The sequence below is a fragment of the Zootoca vivipara genome, chromosome 13 (assembly GCF_965207765.1).
Source record: "Zootoca vivipara chromosome 13, rZooViv2.hap1.1, whole genome shotgun sequence".
Lineage (NCBI taxonomy): Eukaryota > Metazoa > Chordata > Lepidosauria > Squamata > Lacertidae > Zootoca > Zootoca vivipara.
In genome coordinates, this window is record NC_142596.1 from 30,062,869 (window position 1) to 30,090,726 (window position 27,858).

At 43.5% G+C, this 27,858-nt stretch overlaps 3 protein-coding genes, 1 long non-coding RNA gene and 2 other non-coding genes across 18 annotated transcripts in view; 4 read left to right on the plus strand and 2 right to left on the minus strand.

The window, feature by feature from the left end:
• The window catches only part of TRAF7 (TNF receptor associated factor 7), a 33,418-nt gene extending 22,750 nt beyond the window's left edge, over window positions 1-10,668 (minus strand). Inside the window, exons 1-5 of one of the 9 annotated variants that reach the window (XM_060282593.2) lie at window positions 10,532-10,668; window positions 2,845-2,979; window positions 2,406-2,550; window positions 368-485; window positions 97-154 (exon numbers count right to left, since the gene is read on the minus strand). In XM_060282593.2, the coding sequence (XP_060138576.1) occupies window positions 97-154; window positions 368-448 (139 nt within the window). In that variant the 5' untranslated portion in view covers window positions 449-485; window positions 2,406-2,550; window positions 2,845-2,979; window positions 10,532-10,668. Of the gene's footprint in view, window positions 1-96; window positions 155-367; window positions 486-2,405; window positions 2,631-2,844; window positions 2,980-7,089; window positions 7,358-10,531 lie in introns of those variants that run through there. The other 8 variants (XM_088656869.1, XM_088656871.1, XM_035131395.3 and 5 more) reach the window with 8 other exon arrangements.
• Window positions 10,669-11,120: 452 nt separating this feature from the next.
• On the plus strand, window positions 11,121-17,030 carry LOC118092642 (E3 SUMO-protein ligase ZBED1). Of its 5 annotated transcripts, none has more exons than XM_035130962.3 (6): window positions 11,121-11,184; window positions 12,660-12,741; window positions 13,227-13,308; window positions 13,592-13,656; window positions 13,971-14,169; window positions 15,014-17,030. In XM_035130962.3, exons 5-6 carry the CDS (start codon window positions 14,057-14,059, stop codon window positions 16,941-16,943), a joined length of 2,043 nt encoding a protein of 680 aa, XP_034986853.1. In that variant the 5' UTR covers window positions 11,121-11,184; window positions 12,660-12,741; window positions 13,227-13,308; window positions 13,592-13,656; window positions 13,971-14,056; the 3' UTR covers window positions 16,944-17,030. The 5 variants fall into 5 exon arrangements, with proteins under 5 accessions (XP_034986853.1, XP_088512999.1, XP_034986856.1 ...); XM_035130965.3 differs by having other exon boundaries at window positions 11,144-11,374; XM_088656872.1 differs by having other exon boundaries at window positions 11,180-11,234.
• Window positions 12,472-12,554, plus strand: LOC118093337 (small nucleolar RNA SNORD60). The gene has a single exon (XR_004693628.1). It is a non-coding gene; the product is annotated as a small nucleolar RNA SNORD60 (small nucleolar RNA).
• LOC118093336 (small nucleolar RNA SNORD60) lies at window positions 13,042-13,124 on the plus strand. The gene has a single exon (XR_004693627.1). It is a non-coding gene; the product is annotated as a small nucleolar RNA SNORD60 (small nucleolar RNA).
• Window positions 17,031-17,533: 503 nt separating the features above from the next.
• Window positions 17,534-27,858, minus strand: part of RAB26 (RAB26, member RAS oncogene family) — a 107,702-nt gene continuing 97,377 nt past the window's right edge. Inside the window, exons 6-9 of the mRNA XM_035130970.3 lie at window positions 23,013-23,078; window positions 21,143-21,199; window positions 19,997-20,073; window positions 17,534-19,761 (exon numbers count right to left, since the gene is read on the minus strand). Coding sequence (XP_034986861.3) covers window positions 19,659-19,761; window positions 19,997-20,073; window positions 21,143-21,199; window positions 23,013-23,078 — 303 coding nt within the window. The 3' untranslated portion in view covers window positions 17,534-19,658. The remainder of the gene's footprint in view (window positions 19,762-19,996; window positions 20,074-21,142; window positions 21,200-23,012; window positions 23,079-27,858) is intronic.
• On the plus strand, window positions 22,729-26,230 carry LOC148683677 (uncharacterized). Its single transcript, XR_015946827.1, has 2 exons — window positions 22,729-22,810; window positions 25,955-26,230. It is a non-coding gene; the product is annotated as an uncharacterized LOC148683677 (long non-coding RNA).

Consider the following 27,858-nt stretch of genomic DNA (forward strand, 5'->3'; position numbering starts at 1 on the left):
ACAATTCCCAGCACTTTTGGGGAAAGCCATGTGTTGTGGATGTGACATAACCCTTCAATGCAGTGTGATAATAACTAGAGATTGCTCAACACTGACCTTTGGTGATGGTAGTCACTGCAGAAAAAGCAGGCCCAAAAGTTGTCTCCATTCTGGTCTGGAAAAAGAGAGGAAACACGTCATCACATAATCTGTCCTCTGTAGACTGAAAGCACCAGTTAACCAGGGTTAGTAAAAGCAAGAGTGACTGGATACGACCACAGACTGTCAAGGGAGGCACAGCCCATTTTCCTGAAAAATTCAGAGAGTAAGCTAACAAAAGCCAAGACTCTAATGGCCCACCCCCCAAAATCATGTTGCATTCTCTTACCCCGTTAGTGTTTTCTGAAGCAGCACAGTTTGTTGTACCACTGGGGAAACGATTGTAGCGGGTGTTCTTACTGGCGCTCATAATCTAACCCCACATTTGAATGTTCTAAACGCTGCCTCTGGTAACATAAAAATAAAGAACATTGTTAAAGGATAATATACTTTATAATCTATCTCAGACATGCAAAAGGTGCTGCACCAAGCCTGTGCACAGCTGGCTTAAGAATATTTTTTTTAAAAAATAACCTAATATTTAAAAAAATAGCATGATTATTGCTATTATTATTCATAATTATCTGCCCTTCACTCTAAGGTCCCAGGGTGGGTTGCAACATTTAAATACAGTATTAAAGCAGTTTAAAACAACTGACAAGCACAGAAATTAGGTGCCTCCTAAAAATTTACATCTCAGGTGTCAAAGGCCAGGATAAAGAGGTGTGTCTTCAGTATTCACCAGAAGCTGTATAATGAAGGTGCCAGGCACACCTCTGTGGACAGGGAGTGCTACAGCTTAGGGGCTGCCAGAGAGAATGCCCTCACCTGGCACTGCTTTTAGAAGACATCTGAAGGCAGCCCTGTTTAGGGAAGCTTTTAATGTTTAACAGACCATTGTATTTTAATATTTTGTTGGAAGCCACCCAGAGTGGCTGGGAAAACCCAGCCAGATCGGCGATGTATAAATAATAAATTATTATTATATTACCATAGGCTCTAATTTTTAAATTAAATGAGGTGTGTGGTGAGAGAAGGCTGTAACTTATTCTGATATGAGTACCAGGGATGGAGTTTGTGGTGCTTCCAAAAAGACACTTCCTTCAATGCCATGGACAAAGACTCTCTAGCGAGGGAGATTTACTAGAGATTATCAACATCCTTGGATTATTCATAGCAGCCTGGAAATGGGTTTAAGACCAGCAGCCAAAGAAGGGATGAACTTTCATAGATTAAAAGGGCATGTAAAATGAAACAGGAACTCCACAAAATAAACATGATGAAGGAACAAAAGTGGAAGGGCCCCAGGAATAGGCCTTGAGCATCTAGTGCTCAAACACAGAAAAAGCAGATGATGATGATGATGATTTATATACTGTCCTATACAGAGAGGCCTCAGGGCGGTTCACAGAACAAAATCAAAATGTAAGACCACAAAATATGTAATCAAAATAAAAACATATTAACCCCTCCCCCCCAAAATCCACATTTTAAAAGACATAGGATGTCAATCAAATCAACCAAAGGCCTAGGTAAAAAGGAACGTTTCTGCCTGGCACCTAAAGGTGCATAATGAAGGTGCCAGGCGAACCTCCCTGGGGGAAGCATTCCACAGACACAGTAAGTAACTAAACAAGATACGACAGCAGAAAAACGGGGTGAGCAAACGATTTTGCAAGCCCAACAGGAATATAAGCAGGAAAGGCTTGGATTGATTTCCTTCCCTAAAAAAGAAGTTGGGGCTGACTGCTGTGAATCTAATTACCTCCAGCCGAAGATAAAGTGGTGTCATCTGGGGCAGATGTACGTACAGCAGCTGTGAAGAGGGGGTATGTAGAAGCTTGGCGAGGCCACCAAATAAAGTTCCGAAGTCAGGGAGAATGTGACAGACCTCAGTAATTTAAGGAATGCCTTAATTAAGCAATTGGCGCAGCTTGAGAAACATGGCCCTATTTTTTAAATGCACATCCTGCTATTTAATGCTGTATTGCTCTTAGGAGTGTTTTGCTTTACTTTGACCAATCGAGGACCCTCCTGGAGAATTGGTCATAGGCAAGATCTAATTCATTTTTCCTGACTCACTTTATAATAGCAGCTTGACTGTAATGATGTGTGCCTTGTTTATATCTTATGGAAGTGTTTGTATTTTTATGTTTGTATTTTTTCCTAATTAAAATGATTTTTTAATATATATTTTTATTAAATATTTTCTTGGTTTACAAAAGTACATGCATTGCCTCTTTTTTCAGGTTGTAAAGTCTTTTCTACAAATCTGTTACATTTGGTATGAGAGAGTTTTAAAAACAAAAATAATATTCTGATCTTACCTTTGGAAGAAGACAAGCTCTCTTTCTCCAGAAGCACCCATCCAGCAACAGTGCCCTAGCTCCAAGAAGGAGTGATGGCCACCAAGTTGGATGGGTAAGTCCTACTCTCTTCTGTTGGAGACAGCATGCCTCACAATACCAGTTGCTGGGAATGACAAGCGGGGAAGAGTGCTGTTGCTCTCAGGTCCTGCTTGTGGGCTTCCCACTAGGGCATCTGGTTGGCCACTGTGAGAACAAGATGCTAGACTGAATCGCCCCCCTTGATCTGATCCAGCAGCTAGTCTCTTCTGGTGTTCTCTACTCCCAAGACTGTACATGCTAAGCCACGTTCTAGCCTGCCTGTTCCATCAGCAAACCAAACCTCTCACTTTGCACTAGGAACACAAGCAGTTTGAGTAGCCTCTTGCCACAGCTGGCAAAGAAGAACATGCAGCCCTACCTTGATGAGGTGGTGGTGGAATGATTGGATCCAGGTCCCACGGCCTGCCTGTGTTTGGAATGGACAGCTGTCTTCCTGGCTCCTCTGATGGGCAACTCAGGGTTGTGCTTTTGTTTGTTTGTTTAATTTACTTCTCTGTTTTTGCCAAAAAAATAAATAAATTTGAAGTAAGCTGAAAGAACGAGCTTTCGGTCAGTCACATTGCTGATGACAATCAGATGCCAGAGAGGAGATGGAAGCCACCATCCACCTCAGTATATGATTAGGAACAGGGATAAGACCATAAGAGCCCTGCTGGGCCAGACCAATCAGGGTCCACTGAGGCCATCGTTCTGTTAAGAACATAACTAAAAATACTTTTTAAAAATGTGGTATAAACACTGACAACTGGGAAACACTGGCCTGCGAGCGCTCCTTTACCAAAGGTGTCATGGGCTTTGAAGACACTCGATCTCAGGACGCAAGGGAGAAACGTGCTAAGAGGAAGGCACGCTTGGCAAATCCACACCGTCATCAACTCCCGCCCGGAAACCAATGTCCCCACTGTGGAAGGACGTGTGGATCCAGAATTGGCCTCCACACTCACTTATGGACCCATTGTTAAAACTGTGTTTATGGAAGACAATCTTACTTGGAAACGAGTGATCGCCAAAGAAGAAGAAGAAGAAGAAGAAGAAGAAGAAGAAGAAGAAGAAGAAGAAGACGTTAAGAACATAAAAGCAGCTCTGATTGATCAGAGCAAAGGCCCCATTTAGTCCCACATCCTGTTCTCACAGTGGCCAACCAGATGCACCAATGAGAATCCCACAAGCAACAGCAGCCATCTCCCCATTTGTGATTCCCAGCAACTGGTATTCAGAGGAGGCTGAGCAAAGCCACTGTGGCTAGTAGCTATTGACAGCTTAATACTCCATGAATTTGCTCTCAGTTGTGGCCAGCAGATGGATATGGCCAAGTAATGTGCTGATACATTTTTTTGGTCAGAGAATTATTTATATGGATTTATTTACATTTAGGCTTCCTTTTCCTTGCCCCCTTATAAAATCTGATGTACTCCAGTAGTATTTGTGTCCTCCTGTTTCCTTTGCTGAAAGTCTGTTTATGCAGAAGAAAACAAACAATTGCAGGACTCTAGAACGAAGCAGAGTTACTCATGGTGAAAGAAAGAAAAAACCCACAGGGCTCTCCGTTTCCTGCATTTGTTGATCTGCACTTAGAGGCCACAGATCCAGGCACTGTCCTGGGAACACTGACCATAGCCCATTAAACTGCTTCCTTAGCCAACTTCTGCTGCAGCCCATGGGCACTCACCAACGCTGCATCAGAGAAAATGGATCTGCCTCCTCCACCTTCAGACTCAAGCCCAACAAACTCTAACACAAACAGAATCACCTTCTACTGACAACTGACTCTTTTGATTCTGGAAACCTTAAAGAGAAACCAGCAAACCCTTTGTTTAATTTCCAAGCAAAGGGTCTGCTGGTTTCTCTTTAAGGTTTCCAGACTCAAAAGAGAGCAGGGCAATTAAAGGCACAGAAGTCCTGTCCACTATTGAGTCTGGCAACCCTACTGACAAGGCAGGTTGGTTTGACAAAAGTTGCAAACTATTAACACAGAGATTATTTAAGTAGACATACTAGTTATCAGCGGGGTTGTCCTTTGCTGAGAAAATACTGGAAGGGTACCACAAAAGCTCTTCAGTCAGGAGTGCAGAGCCTGCAGCCATCTTGATGTCTCAAAACCACTCAGAAGTATCACCTCTTAGGCAAGATTAAACAGGGTATGAGGAAGGCAACTGAGGGCTCACCTATGTTTCTTCCTGGGAGCTGGCTATTTTGTCCAAGTCTTACCCCTCCTATGGTCTGGGAAAAGAGGAAGAATGGGCAATATTGTGTCCTCTAGATGTCACTTAACTGCAGTTCTGATCATCCCTGGCCACTGGCCCGATGGTGTCTAACAACTGAAGGGTCACAGGCTCCCCAAATCATTATCAGTTTTATGAATACATGCATGTTAATAGATGAACCTGAAGGACAACTACTGGATCTGTTCCAGAAAATGTTGCTCAAGCTTGGTCCAGCTTATGCTAGTGGCAGCAAAGATTAGTTTAGCCCAATTATGGAATACGGAGGAAGGCAAATATTCCAAGCATTTAAGAACTGGTTAAATAAGCTGTTACTGTCACAGAAAATAAATAAATAATAATAAATTTTCAGACACTAGATTCAAAAGCAAGACTGCCAGCCTGATACTAAAGTAAGTGAATGAATCTCTCAAGTATCTCAAATTCCTAGCTGCCACAGCAGACAGGGTACCAAGGATTTCCCCCAAACTACACTAGGAAGCATATAATCAGTGTTAAATAAGCTTAAGATTATTATTTACAACAACAAAAAGATAGAATTTTTAAAAATATAACCATACATAGACTGAGAAAGGATGGAAACTAACTCACGTCTAACCCTCTAAAAAACAAATCCAAGCCAAGACACACTGCACTGAAATCAGTTCACAATTACTTCCTTAGAGGTATTTCACATGTGGCTGTCAGGCTGAGTCACCTGGGCATTTTACAATGCTGCCAAAGAAACAGCTGAACATTTTCATGATTCAGCATAGAAGTAATCCCTAAAGAGTGAAAGCTGGCTCTCAGATATCTAGTGGTGCTGGCATAATCAATAATATAGCTAGAGTCCTGTTGGAACTAATCAAAACCTTACATGAGGCGTCTATCAGGGGCTTTGGACTAATCTGCTGCTCTAGGTGCTTAAAGACATGTCACTCACACTTCACATGCTTGCTGCATGAAATACTGGTCACATATACCCATGGCAATTAATGCATAGAGCTCATCTATGATGTGCTAACCTAGCAGAAAGCCAGAAACAGTCCACATTCATACTGGATGCACCTGGGCAGTGTTCAAAATTAGTCAGGCGGCAAGTGCATTTTGCACCTGGCTATCAACCATTTGCAACCAAGTGAAGATGCCCAGCAGCCAGGATGGCACCTGACGGCTCCACCATCTGGAGGTGCATCCTGGGAATCCTTGGATTTGGATCTGGACTGTTCTCACACGCTAATACCCCATTCTGTAGAATGCTATCATATTTTATCTGTACAATTCTGTAGAATGCTATCATATTTTATCTGTACAATTGGGAATGAATTTCTGGAACCATAATGCTTCTTCTGGGCAGTCTGAGAAGGAGCGGTCACCATTAAGAAAAAGAGGTCGGAACAGGCCAATATATATGAGGACTGTCCCTGGATCAAGTGACTTTTCTTTTTTAAGTTGTCAAAGCTCTTAACATAGCTCAAGGTTGTCATCTAAACTAGCCAGATGTTTAATCAGACTCAGTGCATCCTTTGAAAAATAACAGTTTAGACTGAGCCATGTTACCCAAAAATGGCAACTAGACATTCTGTTTTGGTGACTGCAACCCTGGTTTAAGGAGCCATTTGGTGCATAGCTTATATATCTGAGTTTCTAACACTGCACCTGCACATTAGGAAGGTCTTAATCTAATCACGTGGACCCTTGCTATTTATTGCTTGACAAATCACAGCACACTGCATTCCATCCCCCAGCACCATTTCACAATTCACCAGAACCTAGCCTCCTTGCATCACCAGAAGCTAGCCTCCTTGCATCTCAAAAGGTAACAAAAGCAGAGAAGAAAACAGTAGGTGATTTTCAACTGTCTGTTTAACTTTGTTCTAAAACCAAATTAAAAAGCAGTGCACAAGACTAACCTTTGCCTTAGCTGGCCCAAGAGCCTGGAAAACAGCTGTATCACTTCACCCAATGGGTGAAAGACCAGCTGGCTTAAAGAGCTGTGCTGAGAAATGAAAACTCTGGAATCACCGACATTTAAGCCCTCCTTATACACAAAACCTCCTAAGCATGAAAGGGAATTTAAACAAAGCCACTATGAAGCACAACAGCCCATAGGCAGAACATTGCACCTTCTTCCAAGGAAGGAGGCAACAGTCAGCAGCTCTCCATCATGAGTAGGAAATGGAATACAGTAAAGAGCAGCAAGCAGTTAACACCAGTCAGAACCAGGACACATCAAACCATCTTGCTCAGGCACCTAAGAGTTCAAAACCTTCTACAGCTCCATTAAGAGCTAACACAAAACAGTTAACCACCTCAGGAGTCTGTGAGGATGAATAGTGGCATCTAAGTTGGAAAAATAAAACATGAATGTTTTTCAAGTCCATAAACCTATTTGAACTCACACTAGTTATTCAACTGGCACAACTGATTCCAATTCTCTCTTATCTGGGCAGCAGTTTAGTGATCTGATGGGCTCACACAGAGCCATAGTATTTTCCCAGTGAGAGCGAGAGAGTCCACAGAGGAAGTCTTTTACCTCACATGCAGACTGAGAGCTGAATCATGCAGAACACTCCACAGAGAAGATCTCAGGCAAACATTTCCCTCTTTCAAAATGTCTCTTGCATGCCTGCTGGCCTCTGCCGTAGTCTGCTCTCTCAGTGATGTAAATAGGAAGGCATGCAGAGCAATAGGCAATATGTAAATTCATCAGGAAAATCCCCTACCAATCTCAGCCAATCATCTAGCACTTCCTCATCTCAGCCATTCCCAAAAGGTTTCAGCTAAGAAAGGGAAGCCCTCCTTACTCATAGAAACGCAAGTGTTTCTTTTTTTAAAAAAAACCCATCCAGTTGGAACATATCAAGGGGTTTTTAAAAGCAACCCATGAAATACATTTTTGCAGCCTGCAGGCTTAAGACTGAAACAGCAAGTTGCTGTTTCTTTACGTGTAACACTTGTCCCAAACTCAAGGACATCCACTGTAAAAATTATAAAATCAGAATCTCATGAAAAGACTAAGGCTGTGTACCCACTGTACATTCAAAGCACATCACTGGTCCCACACCTGCCAGAAAAAAAACATCAAGGGAACTATAGTTTGTTATGGGTGCTGAGAATTGTAGCCCTGTGAGGGGTAAACAACAGGGCCCAGGATTCAGGGGAGGGGATTAACTGTATGGTGTGCAGGCAGACTTAGAGCAGGAGTGGGTAACTTATGACCCTCCAGATGCTATTGGACTCCAAATCCCATCAGCCTCAGTCAGCAAGGGATGAAGATAATTGTAGCAAAACAATATCTGGAGGGTCACAGGTTATATAACTCTGAAGTACACTGCAAAGACCCTCCAAATCTGGGGGGGGGGGGTGCTGCAGGAGTGGTGTGTGTGCCATCTGCCTTGAAAGAGATGCTGGTGTGCCCCCCCACCCCAGCACTCAGAAATGTTAAATAACTACTGTCCAGTCACAAATACAGTGGTACCTCTACTTACTAACTTAATTCGTTCCGGAGGTCCGTTCTTAACCTGAAACTGTTCTTAACTAGAGGTGTGCTTTTGCTAATGGGGCCTCTTGCTGCCGCTGCACACAATTTCCATTCTCATCCTGGGGCAAAGTTCTCAACTCGAGGTAACTCCTCCAGGTTAGCAGAGTTTGTAACCTGAGGCGTTTGTAACTCGAGGTACCACTGTACTCACTTCTTGGACAGGGTGCCTGAGAAGGCAGTGGCAATCCAGCCACAGGCCTGATATAGGCAAAAATCTGCCCTTATTCCCTTATTGGGTTCTCCATCGGTTGGAGAATATAACAGAGGCCAACCAGAGAAGTTTGAGAAGCAAAGCCTTTATTTTCGCTGTTGCAACAGGGTCCTTCCTCTCACGCAGGAGAACAAGGAAGGAACCCCAAACAAAGGTGTCCTGCCCTTAAAAAGAAATTTGAAATTGGTTTCAGCCCACCCCCCCAGAAGCATCATCCATATGTCACAGAAGGGGTGTAGCCCAAGACCCCCCTCCCTAGATTCATCATAGGTACATCATGAAAGGGGAGGTCTGGTGGCAGTAATCTGAGCATCCTGGACCCTGCCCCCTGCCCCCAAAACCTAATCAACAAAAAAGAGAGATATTTACATTTCCCTGTTTCCCAGCCAAGTTAATCACACCCTTTTTGTCTGGCACTCAGGTATCAGGATGCCAGGGTTATCACTTTAATTCCTGAGACAATGAGAAGGTTCCCCCACCCCCCTTCTTCCTTGCAGAGGAACACCTGGTCAGAGAGAGAGAGTCAAAATGGTGTCAGTCAGGCCTGTCTTCCTGTGCTGCTTCAGACATGTTTCTGTACATTCATGTACATGTTTTATGAACAATTATATATATGACCTTGTATGGATCAGACACTGCCTTGGTTGCCCTGAAGTAGTTAGAGCAGTCAGTTGGGTGCCCAACTGGACTGCCATCCCAATCAGCACCAACATTATATATATATACACACACACACACACACACACACACACACACACACATATATATATATATATATATATATATATATATATATATATATAGCAAGTATGGTCAAGATTCAAGTCTGTGGAATCTACTCTGTTTTTTAACATCTAGATCCCTGAGATAGCAAGTGCAACCTGGTGTGAAAGCCCAGAATTAAAGAAATCTGAGCCTCCAAATTTACCGTATTTAGAATACCAAAGGTGGTGGTGGGAGGAACCGCCAGTTCTCATTCTGATTACCCTCCCCCAACAAAACTTTCTTCATTTCACTATTATAATGCGGGGTTGCATTTTGCTACAGTTATTATAGTTTATAGTTATTATATTATGTCATAGGGGAAATGAGCAGTTTATTTTCTTCTAGCATATTATATATTATGTACCTGCCAATCTACAAGAAATTGCTCAGAGACCTACCAGAAATTTCAATATGCTTTCTCCCCACTGATTTAAAGCATTTTTGTAGTGCTCTTCAGCAAAAAAACAAAAAATAAAACCCCTCTAAAATAACTTATATACAAAAAGTTAAAATAAGACAATTCACACCCACAGGCTTACAATCCAAAACAGGACACGACAACACAAGGAAAGGGCACAAGAAGAGAAGAAACAAGCAAACTCGGGCATCAGTTCTTGAAGACAGCATTATACAGCCATACTAGAAGGGGCTAATGCATTGGACAAAGATCAGGGATTCAAAGCCCTACTTAAGTGTGTAGAACACTGCAATGTGACATTGGAGCCAGTAACTATCCTTCAGCCTAACTACTGTTATAAACAAAATAACACTACCTTACAGGGTTGTTGGGTAGAGAAAAAGGGAGGAGCGGGGGGGATGGACGAAGATGACAAAGTATCATGGATACCACCTTGAGTTCCTTCCTTGAAGAGAGCTACGACACTACAACAACAACAGAATCACAGACCTTGGGGCCAGTAACATACAACATAGCCAACCTCACAGGTTTGTTGTGAGGATAAAAATGGAGGGGCAGGCAAAAATACATATACTCTGCCGTCAGAGAAATTGCAGTATGTATATGTATGTGTGTGTGTGTGTAATTTCAATATCCTAATTATGTTAAAAAGCACGTAGTAAATGAATAAAGCTACCTTAGCCTAACCTACCTCACAGGGTTGTTGTGAGTATAAAATGCATTTTGGAGTACGAAAAAACCACGTATATCATTTGAGCTCCTTGAAGAAATATAGAATATGATTATTATGATGATAATAATCCTACAATAATAATTCCCCTCCCCTCAGCACCTGGAGGGAGGGGCGCCCGTCTCAGGAGGCCCGTCCCCCTCTCCACCCACAGGCCCCGCCCCTCGCGCTCTCACCTGACGCGGGGGAGTGGCGGGGGGAGGAGGCGGCCGGCCCAAGCGCGGCCCCCCGGCACATGTTGGCTCCCCCGCCTTCTCCCAGCAGAGTCCAGCTCCTGCACCGCCAAGCGCCTGGTTGTCTGCTCCCCACCTCTGGGCCTCCCAGCAAGCCGGGCCGGAAATGACGATCACGCGTCGCTCGCCGCGCGGGCTGCCGGGATTCATGGTTTTTTTCTCCCAGTGCAGCGCTTCACCGAGATTGCTCTTTTGCGGCCTGCGGCCTACAGGTCCCATGAGTGCTTGTTCTACCGGCGTGTCGCGAGACCTTTCCGGCTGCTTTTTTATTGGTCTCGCTGAGCGGGCCTCCGTCTACCCCCCCCCCCGATTTCTTTTGCCTCTATGGCTGTGCCGAATTTGAGCCACGTTAGGTTCATCCAATCAAATGTCCCGAAAGAGAATAATGTCGTGGAGTTGTAGACTGTGTCGGCCAGTGGAAAGAGTGTCTGTAGGTGGAGGAAGACGATTGGCTGCAGAAGGTCGTGCGACAGGGCAAAGCAATTGGCTCGCGTCCCTGCGCAAGAACCAGCCAATTGGGAAGTGGGGCGAGTTTATAAAAGCCGGTTCCACGAACCTGCGCGTTCTTTTTCCCGCTCGCGCTCGAACGGTAGACGGTAAGGTTCGCTTTACGCGGGCGGAAAGGCCGGTTTCTAGCGCTATAGTGGTTAGTCTCGCTTGATCAACAGCAGAACATTCGAAAAGGGGCACAAATCACGTGTGAACAGACGCAGTTGTGTTTTTTAATTTAAAATGTTTTATATTATTTAAGACCTATTAAAAGCTTTGGAATATTACGAAAATGCTGTAAGTGCCTTTAAAATCAGACAGGAACGGAAAAGCTCGTCCTGGTGTAGAGCTATAGTCAGTTAGTCCTACTCAGAGTAGACCAGTGGTAATTAATGGACAGGGCAGTCTTTGGTCCAGTAATTTCTATAGCTATGCTCTGAGTGGGATTGACATTGGATGACACCCATAGTTTTTTAATCCCCATGTGTCAGTTTATATATTTATACCCTGGTCCAGAGTCACCCAGTGAATTTCATGGCTGAGCAGGGTTTCCAGCCGGTCTGCAACATTACTTAGTTGAGATCTTATCTAAGCCACTACGGCCATGTAACTACGTGACCCAAAATTATGAAATTGGTCCCCAAATCCAGAATCCCCAAATTTGGATTCTGAAAAAGTTAAAAGACCACTGTTTTAACTGCTAGATCTCTCACAATTGGTGATAGGGTGAATTGATTTTCTGGCAGCAGGGCCAGAAACGAGACAATGCATTTACCTGTTTGTATGAGTTAATGCATCGCTTTCTCAATCCAGACCGTCCGCGGCTGGAAAAGGTTGCTGCCCCCTGAGTTAATGAAAGCTAGAACTTTGAAGGAGGTGGTTAAACCTTTTGTTCATGCCTTATAGTTCTCATGGTATGGGTGGTCTGTTTTAGATCCTGCAAACAACCCTTTACCTTTCAGAAAGGGAGGATCTTGCAGCCTCTTGCTGCTGCAGATCATTCTGCGGCAGCATAGCAGGACTGTGTCATATCAATGTTGAGCTGTTAGGCTAGTTCATTTTATGTGTAGGTCTCCAGTCTGGTTTAAGGCTTTGTTGAGGCCTCCTTCCCTTGGTCTTTTTTCCCACCTATGAGAAGCATTTGTTTTTCTGAGCGTGGATAGGATGATTACAGAATTCTCCAAGGCATCTGGTTGGCCACTCTCAGAATGGGATGCTGGACTAGATGGGCCCCCTTTGACCAGGTCTAGTACCTGGGCTGCTTGTGCTAAAGCCTCCTTTACCTTTCCAGGTGTGTTTGCTGCCACTGAATGATGTGAGCCCAGTAGATAGGGAGAAGCCTAAACTGATTTTGGAAAATCTGGATGGGTAATCTGTTAAAACCATCAGACAGCAGCCGATGATGAGCTCTTAATTTTCTGACACCTCGTATGAAAACTGGTTGCAGTTTACTGATTACGAGCACGAGCTGAGGCTTAAAAGCTGGTTTCAGAGAGAGACCTTCCTTGCTCCTGTCTATTTAGAAAACAAAATGTATTACTGGCACTTAATTCATTCTTATTCTTATTTTAATTTACTTCAGGAAGCACATGGGAGAAGAGAAGAAGACTATGTTGGGAGCAGAAGTGATCAAGCAGGACACTGGGTTGTGCCAGGCCTTTGTGGTGAGGTTAATTGGAGTTTTTAACCATCCAAGAAAATTTACAAGACACACTTTTCATTGTGCACTTTACACATAAGTAGATCTAGCGGGTGCTCCTTGGGTGAATATCCCCAAACTTTAGCTTGTTGCTACTTACAGCACAAGCAGTCCAGTACCTGGGCTGCTTGTTCTAAGGCCTCCTTCTTTACCTTTCCAGGTGTGTTTGCTGCCACTGAATGATGTGAGCCCAGTAGATAGGGAGGAGCCTAAACTGTGATTTTGGAAAATCTGGGTGGGTAATCTGTTAGGCCCATCGGACAGCAGCCGATGATGAGCTCTTAATTTTCTGACACCTCGTATGAAAACTGGTTGCAGTTTACTGATTACGAGCACGAGCTGAGGCTTAAAAGCTGGTTTCAGAGAGACACCTTCCTTGCTCCTGTCTATTTAGAAAACAAAATGTATTATTGGCACTAAATTCATTCTTATTATTTTAATTTTCTTTAGGAAGCACAAGGGAGAAGAGAAGAGACGTATGTTGGGAGCAGAAGTGATCAAGCAGCATACTGGGTTATGCCAGGCCTTTGTGGTGAGCTTAATTGGAGTTTTTAACCTTCATCCAAGAAAATTTACAAGGCACACTTTTCATTGTGCACTTTACACATAAGTAGACCTAGCTGGTGCTCCTTGGATGAATATCCCCAAATTTTAGCTTGTTGCTACTTACAGTTTTCCTTTGGAAAAACAAAAAAAAATCACCTGCGGCATAAAATGTCCCAGAAATACATTGAGTTTTGCCATTTGGATACATTTACTACCCCAGCCAATGTTCATGGATAGGGATAACTATTTTCCTTTGGTTTTTTTCATAGAAAAATGGTCAGCAAACAGAATACTGTATGTGGAGTGCCAATAGGTTGGCACAAACCTAATTCAGGTTTGTTGAATTTTTCAACTTTCAAATTCCAAAAATGAGGGGTGCTAAAAGTTGCGACATGACTTGGGAATTCAAAAAATATTTTGGTTGAATATATATAATTTAGTTTTGTTTGCTAAATAAGTACATACAAACATTTTTAACATTTATGTGGAATTCTACTTAATTTTAAATGTCTTATTTTTAACAGTGTAAAATTTCATAATTTTAAAAAATAATGGTCAAGTACTTACATATTTTTAGATTGAATTGTAATATTACAGTTACACACATAATTCACTAACGTTCTGTAGCTGTATTTGCTTCTTTCACAGATTGAAGAAGCTTCATCGTTAAAAATTATTTGTCTGTCAGTACTGCTGCTGCTACTACTGTCTTAACCAGTGGGAAACCACCTACAATGGCTTCTAACCAGAGAACAAGTCTTGAGACATCTGCTCACGTGAGCGATCTAATTGGAACTGGCAGAGAATTGTTGCCCGCTGAACTCCCAACTCTGCGAGATGTTATGAGGTACGAGCTACTGCTAAGAGAACAAATTGGTGAGGGGGGGCTGGGCGATATATCAATACAGTGGTGCCTTGGTTTACGAACTTAATCCGTTCCGGAAGTCCGTCCTTAAACCAAGGCGTGCTTTCCCATAGCATCGGGGGACTCAATTTACAAATGGAACACACTTAGCAGACGTTGTTCCCCCGCTGCTATGGGAAAGCATGCCTTGGTTTAAGAACGGACTTCCAGAACAGATTAAGTTCATAAACCAAGGTACCCCTGAATATCATTCAAAACCGGTTCTGAAGTCCACATTGTTACAGCTTTTTCATAGTACGTGATATGGCAATATATCATGAATCGTGTGTGTGCTATGCAAAAATCATGATTTTGGAATACCCGTGAAGCCAATGCTTCTTTTGATTCCTGCGCAGTGCAGCCCCTGTTAACTGTGGTTTAGCTCTCCACTGCCATCTACTACTTTCTAAAAATTTAAATTTGCCCCCAAGACTATACAGTAATACCTCGGGTTACGAACGCGATCCGTTCCGGATCGCAGTTCGTAACCCGAATAGTTCGTAACCCGAACGCGATGGGCACCGCCATTTTGCGCATGCGCAGATTGCGCGATCGCGCGTGCGCCGCTTCTGCGCATGCGCGCGGGGCGAAAACACTTCCGGGTTTGCGCAGTTCGTAACCCGAACTGTTCGCAAACCGAGGTGGTCGTAACCCGAGGTACGACTGTATAGGACATTAATAGCTTCTCCAGAAGTCTTTAATTGTTTAGTTGAAGAATGCTATCATTGAGTTACTTTTCATATATACATCAAAATTAGATTTTTCTTTTTCTTTAATATTTTCCCAGGTTATATGTAACTCAGCGTCGCCGTACTTTGGATTGTCCTGAATACCACCATTTGGTAGCCAAGCCCAAAACCAAAAGTGCCGTTTGGGTGCATTTTGGCTTGCCTGCTGATGAAAGTGACCGTGTGGTGATTGATAATGTCGCCATTTGTAAGATATGTTTGCATTCGGTATCTGCGAAAGGCGGAAACACCTCAAATCTAAGTAGCCATCTCAAGTTTCACCACCCACAGAAATTTAGGGAGTTGGCTTCTTCATCAAGAGACATTTCCATCGATTCGTGTAATAAAGCTGATGATCCTCCAGCTGCAACAACGGTTAGTGCTTCTGAGCCTGCAGTAACGGTTGCAGAAAATCCTAAAAAACGGCTGAAAACAGCATTGGATGTTCAGCCGCTCAATTCGAAGGCGCCAAAATCTTGTACTCAGGCAATCGTAGAATACGTGGCTACATGCCTGCAGTCTTATGACACAGTGGACCACCCAAAATTTATCCAGATGGTTAACACTCTAAACCCAAGATATAAGTTGCCCAGCAGAAAATTCTTTGCAACCAAAGGAGTTCCAAAACTGTATAATGACACTCTGGAGAAAATGAAGAGAGAAGTAAGTCAGATAAAGGAGACTGAACTGGTCATCACTACTGATTGCTGGACATCAGTAGCAGGCACTCAATTTCTGGCAGTGACTGTACATTTCATATCAGATGAGTGGAAGTTGACGAATGCTTTCTTGGGCTGTAAACATATTTTGAAGGACCACAACTCCGATAATCTCTGTGAAATGCTCACAGACACATTATCGGAATGGGGCATAGATGTAAAGAATATATTTTGCAGTACAACTGATAATGGTACAAATATTCTAAAAGTAGTTAGGCAGCTTGGTTTAGAGCACATTTCCTGCTTTGCCCACAACATAACTGTTGGGGTTAACCGAGCTTTAAACTTGACACAGCTGAAAAAGGCAGTTACAAGACTGAAAAACCTGCAAAATAGCATCAGCCATAGTTGGAAAATGAGAAGAGACTTTGCCAGATCTCAAGAGATACTTCAGATGGAGAAAGTTAGTTTGCCAAGTGCTTGTCCCACAATGTGGTGGAGCACATTTAAGCTCTGCCAAACGTTTCTTGAAAACAAATGTGCATTAAGTGAGATGTTTCTGGGCTATCCCTCCAAAAACCATTTGATGTTGGAAGAGTGCGATATCTCTGCTATACAAGACTTTGTGTCTGCAACTACTGTGTTAGAGGACATCACCACGACTGGAAGCAATGATAACACTGCTTCATCTGTTCTGCCATTTTATAAAAAAATTAAGAAAAGTCTCCAGCCTGATGAGGGAGACGGTGTGCTGCTGCAGGACATTAAACGTGAAATTTTGGGTGCACTGTCAGAAAAGTACGAAAGTGCACCTATGACGACCACTTTAGGTCTAGCTTCGTTGTGCGACCCAAGGTTTCGCCTGCGTTACTTGGAGGCTCCTGAGGCTGTCAGGCAGGAGGCCATAAAGAAGATGGCAGACTTGCATGGGAGTCTGTGTGTTGCTTCTACGGAGCCCAATACTCCGCCTGCTCTGCCAAAAAAAGGGCTGGCAAAAATTTTTGATTTAGAGGAGGAAGAGGAGGACCTGGCAGAAGATGGATTAGCACCGTTGTCTGTACTGAAAGCAGAAAAAGAGCTAAGAAGCTATATGGCTATGCCAAGAGTGGACTTCGATGAAAGCCCTCTGATATGGTGGAAGGCACATGAGGCGTCCTTCCCAATGTTGAAGGTGCTTGCAAAGAGGTTTCTGGCTATCCCAGGAACAAGTGTCCCATGTGAAAGTGTTTCCAGCACAGCTGGCAATGTTCTTCAAAGACAAAGGGCATCTCTATTGCCGGAGAATGCTGAAATGCAAATTTTCCTGGCAAAAAATGTAAATTTTGTTTAATACATTTTCATTTATAAATAGTTATCTGTTCTTTCTAGTGTTGCCTGGCTTAGCTTATAAAAGAAATGCAAGTTTTTCTCGCAAAAATTTGTAAATTTTGTAAAATAAAATGTTCGGTAAAAAAAATCAATTTTTGACATCGCATTGCAAGGGTAAAAAATTTCTTTGCTCTGGATTCAGCTGCCCTGCAGATGCTGGTTGCAAATAGGAAGTTCATATTAAGTGTGCGTGCACCCTAAGGAAATGAAGATCTGTGTGAAGGAACTTGCTTTCATTGGTGTTCAGAGACTTGTTCTATTGGAATGTGATAAACATTTTGAATGTCAAAACGCCGTGGTAAAGAGGAGCATTACAGTGTATGTAGGTGCCAGGTGCATCTTTCTGGGGAGGGAGTTCCAAAACTTTGTCACCTGGAAGCTGCCCTTCATATGCCACACATTAGGTTCTTTAGGTGATGGAACTACCAGGACTTACACCCACAAAGGTCTTTTAGAAAGGAGGCATACTTTCAGATCAGCAAATAGGGAAATGCAAGTTCTTGTAGGGAGAGTTTTGGTTTTACTTTCCAAAGGCTTTTGAGAACAGAAAACAACGTTTTAAAAAAGTATTTTATTAAGAGGAACATTGAGGTGGGGGGAGATAGAAAGCTATAAACAAGAGGCAGCATTTTCTTACTACATTGATAACACTGTTTTGAGGGTGCTTGGGAACTGGGCAGACCTCTCTTGCTAGGTGGCAGTAAAAGCCAGTCTATGTAGGAGGCAGACCCAAGTCCCTGCAAAGAGGCAGAGTTTTTAAGTCCATGCTTCTCTTGCAAAGTGGAGGCCGTAGAAGCCAAGCTGCAGAATTGTGCAAAGGAGTGTTTGGACCGAGAGCCAGCAGCAGGCAGTCCAGTTGCTTTCCTAAGGTACAGGGTTGGGGGGGGGAATTAAACTGGCCCAATTCACATAACTATGTGGCTGGTTTCCTCTGCGATGCGGCAACCCTTGAAGCTTTTAAGAGAGCTTTGAGCATGCAAACCGGCTCTGAGGCAAGGTGGTCTTCCTTAGGAAACTTGTAGCTCGGAAACAATAAGGAGGGGAAAGGAATCCAGCCTAGGGCCTTGGCTTCTGAATAAAGATTTTAAGTAAAAGAAAATGAGCAGCATACACACACACAAAACTCCCACAGTACCAAAGAAAGCACGATAACTTAGTATTTATAAATAAATATACATATATATAGCACTTTGAGTGTACAAAGCACTTCATATACATTCTCAATTATCCTTACAATGGCGATGTAAGGTGTTGGGTTATTCCTGTACTGCCAAGGGCTGGCGCTGTGCCAAAGATCTGGGGCTAGTTTGTGAGATTTTGCTTATGGCTATTGAGTCAGACTTGTTGCCTTGTGCTTGCTCCCGGCCTCCCTTTTCTTGAGGCCAACGGGAGGTGGAAGTCAGGGAGGGCTGCAGGCAGAAGCGGGCAAGGTGGTTTCTCAGCAGCTTCCCTTGCAACAAAGAACAGCAAAGCCCCTTCCTGGGGACCCCACAAACCTCCATGAGCATCGCACTTGCCTGCTCCTATGGGGTGGGGGAAGCAAAGTGCTGCATTTTCAAACCCCTGCCATAAAAAGAAAGCTAGGCAGCACCACCATCAAAGTAGCTGAAAGGGCAAGCGTTTTTTTACATGACGTTGCAGCTGTTTGAAAAAGACCCTCTTGTATCCAAGAGCAACCATGAGAGAGACAGCAAGGGAGTTACAGTACTGAGTGGTGGGAGACAAATTGCACTTTAAAAATAGTTACTTCAAAGATACCAGTTAGCTTTGTCTTATAACCTACCTCCACAAAAAGAAACCAAAGTGTTTGCGCTCCGGAATGAGCCAGTCCAACTCCCAGCGGTCAAGCGACCCAAGAAGAAAACACGGGATTTTTTTCTTCCTCCCTACAGGCTATCCACATGTTGCAGGCAGCAGCAATTTCCCCTCCCTTTCTCGGATGTTAAGAACAGTGCAGGATTTAGGGAGGTGGGAGCAGTCCCCCTGCACGGGGTGTGCAGAGCCAAGGGAGCGCAAAACGATAATAAAACTTAAATTTATAAGGGTACCTACTCAGAATTAAGGGGTGTCGAATTCTGTGCTTGCTCTGGGTGCCATATTACATATGCAGGGCATGTATTGCGCCAGCGGAGTTTGAAAAACCATAATAAAGAACTTATAAGGGTTGGAAGTACCAGGCCTGGGTACTTGCTGAAGCTGCAACTATAACGTGGAGCACAATTCCCAAAAGATTGCCGCCAACAGGGAAAAGCTTAACATCAAAGGGGGCACAGAATGCCACCCCCTAGGAAAATGTCCTACGTGTGCACCTCCCAAATGCACAGGAGTTGCATGTCCATTCACACAAACCACACACCCATTCGTTTTAGTGGCGCCCGTGCTTGAAGGCTGCCAAAGATCCTTCACTCGCTGCCACGATTCCTGTTGATTGTCAACTACCTTCTTCCCCGACAGATCTATTATTTTTAGCCTCTTAGCTGTGTCTGGCTTCCTGGAAAGAAGCCACCCAGGCCCTCCTCCGCCTCCCGCGCTCCCACATGTCCAATTTCACCTGGACAAACACACAGACACAAAGAAGGAATCATGTAGTGGCACAGACAGATGCAGCAGGGGATGTGGGGTGCTGGTTGCGAGTCTTTGTACAAAGGGCGGAACCTCAAATGGGCCAGGCGGTGTTCTAGGACCTGCAGCAGCCGGCGCCTTTCACCTCCTTCTTGACGTAGTCGTGGAGTTTAAAGCGAGGCTCATTGGGCAGCTTCATAGATCTGTGCTTCAGCTCCCTGGAAACAAAATGCAAGCGGTTTGATCGATCTGGTTCCCTAGTCTCTTGCCACAGCCCTGCAACAAGGCGTTTCTCCTGCTTACCTGTCTTAGGTAAGGACCAGTTTGCCGCCAACGTGGCACCATCACAAATGGTTCTTTTTGAGACACTGCCCCCTTGGTCCTATAAACTCACCCCCAGTGCCACGTGCCCTGAGCAAGTTAAAGATGGAAAGTCAAAAAGAAGCAACTTACTTGGCGATAGCTGTGAACGCTAAGTCGACATTCAAGCCACTCTTGGCACTGGTCTCCATGAAGGGCACTCCGTATTCCTGCAAAAATGAAGATGGTATTCAGTGTCTGCATGCTCCCTAAAATTCAGGATTTGTGTGTGTGTGTTTGCCAGGAACTTGGGGGAACTGAGCTCCCTTACCTTTAAAAGAATAAATACAGGTGAAACTCGGAAAATTAGAATATCGTCGAAAAGTGCATTTATTTCAGTAATGCAACTTATTATTTTTTCTTTTTTAATTTTTACAAATGCTTTCTTTTGGAAATTCCACAGTAATAAAACAAATAGTTACAATAATACAAAAATAAACATTGCTATTACATTCCATTAATTACATTCCATTTATAATTGACTCGCCTAACGACAAATAATTACAATTACAACAAAAAAAGGCTTGACGTATCTTGCTTTGCATGTCATGCATCTAATATATTGGTTTAACCTTTTAAGTTGCATTACTGAAATAAATGCACTTTTTGACAAAACTTCAGAGTTTCACCTGTAGTTTTTTTGTTTTGTTTTGTTTTGTTTGTTGGGAGGGCTGGAATGGATATACACCCAATGGCTGAGCCAAAAATACACCTATGCAGTACCTGTAATGAATAATGTGGCCATTTCTAATCCAGATCATTATCTGTGTGAGTTTTTAAATTGCATCTTACATTCAGCCACTGCCAGGAGGGTGGGGGGTGGACTGGGCCGACAACAAACAAAGAAACTTTGTGGTGAGTTCTCCCACCATTTCCCCCCAGAAAAAAAGCCTACATTCCATTTCTTTAAGAAGGAAATCTAGCTCAACATTCCCCAACAAGGTGCTCTCTGCATGTTTTGGACTACGACTCCCGTCAGCCAGGAATTTTAGTCCAAAACAGCTTGAGGGCACCGATTTTGTAAGGACTTGATATTTTAGTATGTCAGCACCTACACTTTGGAATTCCCTCCCTGCTAAACTCATTTTGGCGCCTGCTAAAAAAAAGTTCTGGTTTAAATAAGCCTACCCAGATGTTTGCAAAGTTGGTGTGAAAATAATAATTAACAAGGTTGCAGAAATTAAGCTCTCTTGAAGCAGAATTTCAGCTCATTTTAGTGAGGGCAGGTGGTTCCTGTACCTTGGCTAATTTCTCCCCATCTTCTCGTTTCACCACTCGCTCCTGGGCTGAGTCCACCTAGGGGTGGCAAAAAAAAATTAAAAAATTCAGCATAAGCGAATAAGAAAAGCCCTGCTGGATCAGGCCAAGGGCCCACCTAGTCTTGCATCCTGCTCTCACAGTGGCCTACCAGATGCCCCTATGGGAAACCCAGAAGCAGGACCCAAGCACAAGAGCCCCCCCCCCCCCGGTGGTTTCCATCGATGGCCCTCCATGAAATGGTCCAATCTTCCAATACGATTCACATTGGCGGCTGTCACTCTTTGCAGCAGAATTGTGTTCTCTGACTATGTATCTGAAGAAGTGTGCATGCACACGAAAGCTCATACCAATGACAAAAGAGAATATGTTAAAACTAGTTTACAGGTGGCACCTAACACCAGAAAAAATCGCCAAAATATATAAAATCAATTCGAATAAATGCGGAAAAGGTCAGGAAAAAAATGGCAGTTATTATCATTGCTGGTAAAGGGACCCCTGGCCATTTGGTCCAGTCGTGACCGACTCTGGGGTTGTGCGCTCATCTCGCATTATTAGCCGAGGGAGCCGGCGTATAGCTTCCAGATCATGTGGCCAGCATGACTAAGCTGCTTCTGGCGAACCAGAGCAGCGCACGGAAACGCCGTTTACCTTCCCACCGGAGCGGAACCTATTTATCCACTTGCACTTTGACGTGCTTTCGAACTGCTAGGTTGGCAGGAGCTGGGACCAAGCAACGGGAGCTCACCCCGTCACAGGGATTCGAACCGCCGACCTTCTGATCAGCAAGCCCTAGGCTCAGTGGTTTAACCCACAGCGCCACCTGGGTCCCTTAATCATTGCTGGTGGCAATGCGCAAAAATTTATGAATTTTGGAATACAGTATATGAAAAATTTAAAAAGATGCTAAAAATAACGTTTGAAAAGAAACCAGAATTATTTTTGCTAAGCATGGTGCTGGAGAACATTCCAGAAGATAGAAAAAACATACTCCTGTACGCCTGCGCAGCAGCTAGGCTCCTCATGGCACAGAATTGGAAGGGAGAATGGCAGGAAAAGTTGGTGGAGTTTATGAATTTTGCCAAAATGACTGCAGCAATCAGAAATATTCCCAAGCAGAAATGTAAAATCGAATGGAAATACGTTGAGGATTCTTTGATCAAAGAAGATATAAATATTGAATTGGTGATTTGCCTAAATTGAAAGATATGCAGGGAAATATAGAGAATCTATGCAAATAACAATTTAGATAAAGCAAGATAAGAGAAAGTTAAACAAAAGGGAAGCGGTGTACAAACAATAGGGAGTCTTTTTTGTTTTGTTTTTTTGCTTCTTTAATTTTTGTTTTTGGTTTTTTCCTTTGTTTATATTATTTGTTTATGTTGATTGCTATTTGAAATTTTATAGGTTTTGTCATTGTCTAATATGGTTTGTTATTATTTTCTTATCTTCCTTTTTTCTGTAATATTTTAAAGAATTTAAATAAAACTTTTTTTTTTTAAAAAAAGACAAACTTAGTTGATTTCTAAGGTGCTGCTGGAAGAATTTTTATTATTATTATGTATCTGCAGTGATGCCTAGTGTTCATTGGGACTGGTGGGGCAGAAAGCAAGGCGTCTCAACAGTGGATGGAGCCACAGCCAATGACAGGTACAGTCACCTCTTGACTGGCTTTAAGAAAGATGGTGGACAGGTAAGAGGGCTGGTTGCTGCTGCAGCCCTGATCCATGTGCATGGGCAGGGTCAGCGCTGAGGCAACCTGCATCCACACCCTCTTCATCCCAGCAAACCGCTTCCATTGCCGCAGAGCGCCTGGCTCTGTATTGTTCTGCCAGGAACTAGCCTGGCTTACCTTGTTTCCCAGCAACATCAGGACCACGTCTTGCTTTGCGTATTCATGGATTTCTGTCAGCCAAGCCTGGCAAAGCAAAGGAAAAACAACAAGGTCAGAGGAGCTAAAGCGAGAAAGCAAGGAGAATAGCCAGCTGCTGTAGAGACCTCAAACCTCCTCTGGAAGCAGCTGGCTGGGGCTGATGGAGGGATGTAGTTCAAAACAGCCACGCTGAAATGCTGCTCCCAGAGAGGCTAATTCAACATAGTAGAGTGGTTAGGGGTGAAGTTAAGAAAGACAAGTTTTAGACAACTTGGTTTATGTTTATTACTTTTATGCCAACAAGTCAACTTCCTCAATAAAACTTCCAGTGATGCACGTACGCTGTGGAAAAGTTTCTTCAGTAGCACCTTAAAGACCAACTAAGTTTTTATTTTGGTATGAGCTTTCGTGTGCATGCACACTTCTTCAGATACGTATCTGAAGAAGTGTGCATGCACACGAAAGCTCATACCAAAATAAAAACTTAGTTGGTCTTTAAGGTGCTACTGAAGGAATTTTTTTTATTTTACTTCGATCCAGACCAACACGGCTACCTACCTGTAACCAGAACTGTGGAAAAGTTTAATTGTTTTAAGAGTATTATAACACAATGTACATTTGTAATTGCCTCACATAAATGACAGACTGTACTTTTTATTGGGTTTGGGTTAAACACGGTTGTCATGTGCTTATTGAAAATCAAATATATTAGGACCCAAATTGATAGATTCTAGTTATAAGAAACAGGGCCGGATTTAGGTTTGATGAGGCCCTAAGCTACTGAAGGCAATGGGGCCCTTTATATGTCCAGCTGTCCTTTGTCAACAACAAATTGTCGCTGTTTTTTGTGTTGAATATATGCTATAAGGTAATTTATGGACCTAATAGGTATCTAAAGCCATTTGCATATGTACCTATTTTATCAAAGTAATTGTTTTTTATCTTATGTTTTGGAAATGTACATTCAGTTTTTTGTTTTATTTTTTGGGGAGCCCCCAAGCAAGTGGGGCACTAAGCTATAGCTTGTTTAGCTTATACATAAATCCGGCACTGATAAGAAAGGAGATTCTACCTAAACATTACATTAGGAAGAACTCTCTGGCAGTAAGAGTTGTGGATATAGGAATAGACCATCTCAGAAGGTGGTGGACTCTCCTTTGTTGAGGTTTTTAAATAGAGGTTGGATGGCTATATGCCAATGAATCTTTAGCTGTGATTCCTGCAGTGCAAGGGGTTGGACTAGATGACCCTTGAGGTCTCTTCCAATGCTACAATTCCATGATTCTAGGAACTAGGAGCTGCTTTGTCATCTCAGATACTTCCCCAGATGCCATTTCCTAAAACTTCTTCAGAAAGTCACAGCCCCAGAGGAAGGTCCCAGCTCTACCACAGCCCCTCCAGCAAAGGGTGAAATGCCACTAAGGATCATGATGTAACTTTAGAGGGGTCTGGTGCCAGCAAAACAAGACTTTTAAATGCCGCTACACTACCTGAACTTCAGCCAGTGAAGCTAGACCACTTCTGATTTGATGCCACAAAAACACCATAACAACATTCAACACCTGAGGAAGCCATTCCCGATCGAAGTAAAACTTGCGGCCCCATAATGAGACTCAGAATCTAAATGGACCCTTTTCTTTCTGGGGAGGGAGCTGTGTGGGCTGCACATGTATTGCAATGTCATGAGCCATTAGCCAAACCATTTCTCCAGCCCCTGGATTCAGAGGCTGGAATTAATGCTTTGCTCCCATGCAACTTGGCAGTGGTGGAGGAAGGGAGGAAGCAATTGACAGAAAAGAGAAAAGAACAGTTAATGCCTCTCCTCAAGCACTCTTCTGGGTTCACTTGCTTTACATCCAGGCCTGCAGATTCTTCTTCTTCCTATTTTTGTCCAGCATGCCAGCCTCCTCTCAGGGCAGAAGCAGCATGGCATGTTGAAATGAGACTGCCAGGCCTGGCCCTTTAAGAAAAACATTTCATGCCCCTCTTTCTTCAAGCCTTGCACAGCTCTGCTTGAACCTCTGTCTGTCTGTCTGTCTGTCTGTCTGTCTGTCTGTCTGTCTGTCTGTCTGTCTGTCTGTCTGTAAGGAGTGTTGGGAGCTGGGGTAGACCAGCCTGTGCAGAACATGAGCCACATACTTACTTCAAACTGTGGGTAAGCCACAAGCACAGAGGAGAGCCCAAGGCAAGCCACCAATATTAGCCCTATTCAGAGTAGAACCACTGAAATCAGTGGGGATGGCTAACATAGCTCCATTAATTTCAGTGCATCTCCTCCACATAGAACTTGGTCGGGTATAACCCTCAGCCTCCAATTTCTAAGCTATAACAAGAGGCCTACCGTACAGGGTTGTTATGAGGATCTGCTGAGTGCTTTGAACACTTAGGAAAAGTGCTCTGCTAATGTCACAGAATTGAAGAGTTGGAAGGGATCCCAAGGATCATCTCATCCAATGAGAAGAACAAATCTCATGAAAAATGAACAAATTCTTATGCCCCACAAATAACTCAAGAGATGCATTTTAAATAAAAGCACACATTCTTCAAACTGTTGGTGAGCACACTCATGTAAAAACACCAAGGCAGGCCCCCCAAATAACCCAGAGATGCATTTTAAATAAAAGGACACTTTCTACTCATGTAAAAACATGCTGATTCCCGGACCGCCTGCAGGCTGGATTGAGAAGGCGATTGGGGCGCATCCGGCCCATGGGCCTTAGGTTGCCTACCCCTGGACTAGATGGCCCTCGGGGTCCCTTCCAACTCTACAACTCTATGATTTTATGAAATGGTTCTCACACAAACCCTCCTTTTTTTAAAAAAAGGCATCAGATGTTTATTGGTATTTTAAAAACCCATCTTTCAAAAATAGTAATTGCATTGCTTTCAAACTTTTTTTCTTTTGTTGTTTTTAACTGTAGGATTTCAAATCGCCTTGAGATTTCTACGACTTCTCTGAAAGGCGTTTCATCATTTAACACAAAGCTGAGAACAATTCAGAGGTGCCTGCTGAAAATGTTTCCATTCTGCCAAGCCTATGCAAGCAATCAAGAACACATCCCTCCACAAGGGTTAATTAACATCCGTTTCTTTACTTTTAAATGTTTTTATTGTTGCAAACTACTTTACTTTCCTTTTTACGATATATATACAGACACTTATTATAAAATAAATAATAGAAATATTATGGACAAATATCCAAAACAACTGTGAGATTGTTTAAGCTGAGCTGCAATGCCTGGTCCAAGGTCGCCCAGTGAGCGTCATGCCCAAGGGCGTATTTGAACCCTGATCCTAGGTCCAACACACTAACCACTAGGCCACACTGCCTCTCAGTTGATGCCTATTCACATCAAAGATGAAACTAACCCCCCCCTCTCTCTCTGATGGGAGTTGCAGCCCAAAACATCGAGAGGGCGCCTGGTTGAGAGAGGCTGCTCAGGAAGGAGGCTGGAGTATTTTAAGAAGATAAAGAGGAAGCTTTAATACTTTCAGAGCTGGATTGGGGAGGTGGGGAGAAAACGTGTCAGCAAAGTGTATTTTCTGACCACTGTGCAATGGCTACTATTTGGCACAAGATGGTGCCAGAGAGACACATCCGCGCTTGCAAACAAAAATTTTGTATTTGCAACATGTCTCCTAACAAGCAGTCACGGTTGCTGCAGCTGACAGATGTTGTTGATATGTCACCATTCTCTACTTTTATTTTTAAAACACCTACTCTGGGAGGGGGCTTTACTTCAGTAGCATTCCCAAGAGCAAAGAGTTCAGGTGCAAGAGTCCATACCGAGCAGCTGGCTCAGATTTACTCCTTCCTCTCTCTCTCTCTCTCTCTCTCTCTCTCTCTCTCTCTCTCTCTCTCTCTCTCTCTCTCTGTGTGTGTGTGTGTGTGTCGGCAAGGTAAAGGGACCCCTGACCATTAGGTCCAGTCGCAGATGTCTCTGGGGTTGCGCGCTCATCTCACATTATTGGCCGCGGGAGCCGGCGTACAGCTTCCAGCTCATGTGGACTAAGCTGCTTCTGGTGAACCAGAGCAGCACACGGAAACGCCGTTTACCTTCCCGCCGGAGCGGTACCTATTTATCTACTTGCACTTGACGTGCTTTCGAACTGCTAGGTTGACAGGAGCAGGGACCGAGCAACGGGAGCTCACCCGGTTGCGGGGATTCGAACCACCGACCTTCCGATCGGCAAGCCCTAGACTCTGTGGTTTAACCCACAGTGCCAGCCGTGTCCCTGTTTAGGCCGGAGGCATGTGTAAGTATTGCTCAATGCAGAGATTCATAGCTGCTTTGGAAGTGCCATGGTGGTGCCCATAAGCAAGCTTCATCAGTAAGAGCATAAGAATTGCTGTGCAGCTGGATCAGGCCGATTGGCCCATCTAGTCCAGCATCCTGTTTTCACAGTGGCCAACCAGATGCCCCAGGGGGGACCCCACAAGCAGGACCTGAGCACATCAGCACTCTCCTCCCCTGCGATTCCCAGTGACTAGTCTCCAGAGGCATACTGCCTATGGCAGTGGAAATGCAGACCCTCCAAGTGCCCCTTTTTCCAGGGACGGTCCCAGATTCACAGAAGCCGTCCCGGTTTTTGATATATATTTTTTAAATTTTTATTCATACTTTTCAAATTTATACATTCCATTTATTTTACAATCATTTTAACATTTCAAGGTTTGACTTCATTCCCCCTCTTTCTGCAGTTCCTTAAATTTATTGTTTAATATCTTCTGCATATCCAAATTCAATTAATTTGCTCATTTAATTATCTACTTTAAATACATACTATTATGAAACTGCAGTATATTACAATGTCCCGGTTTCTA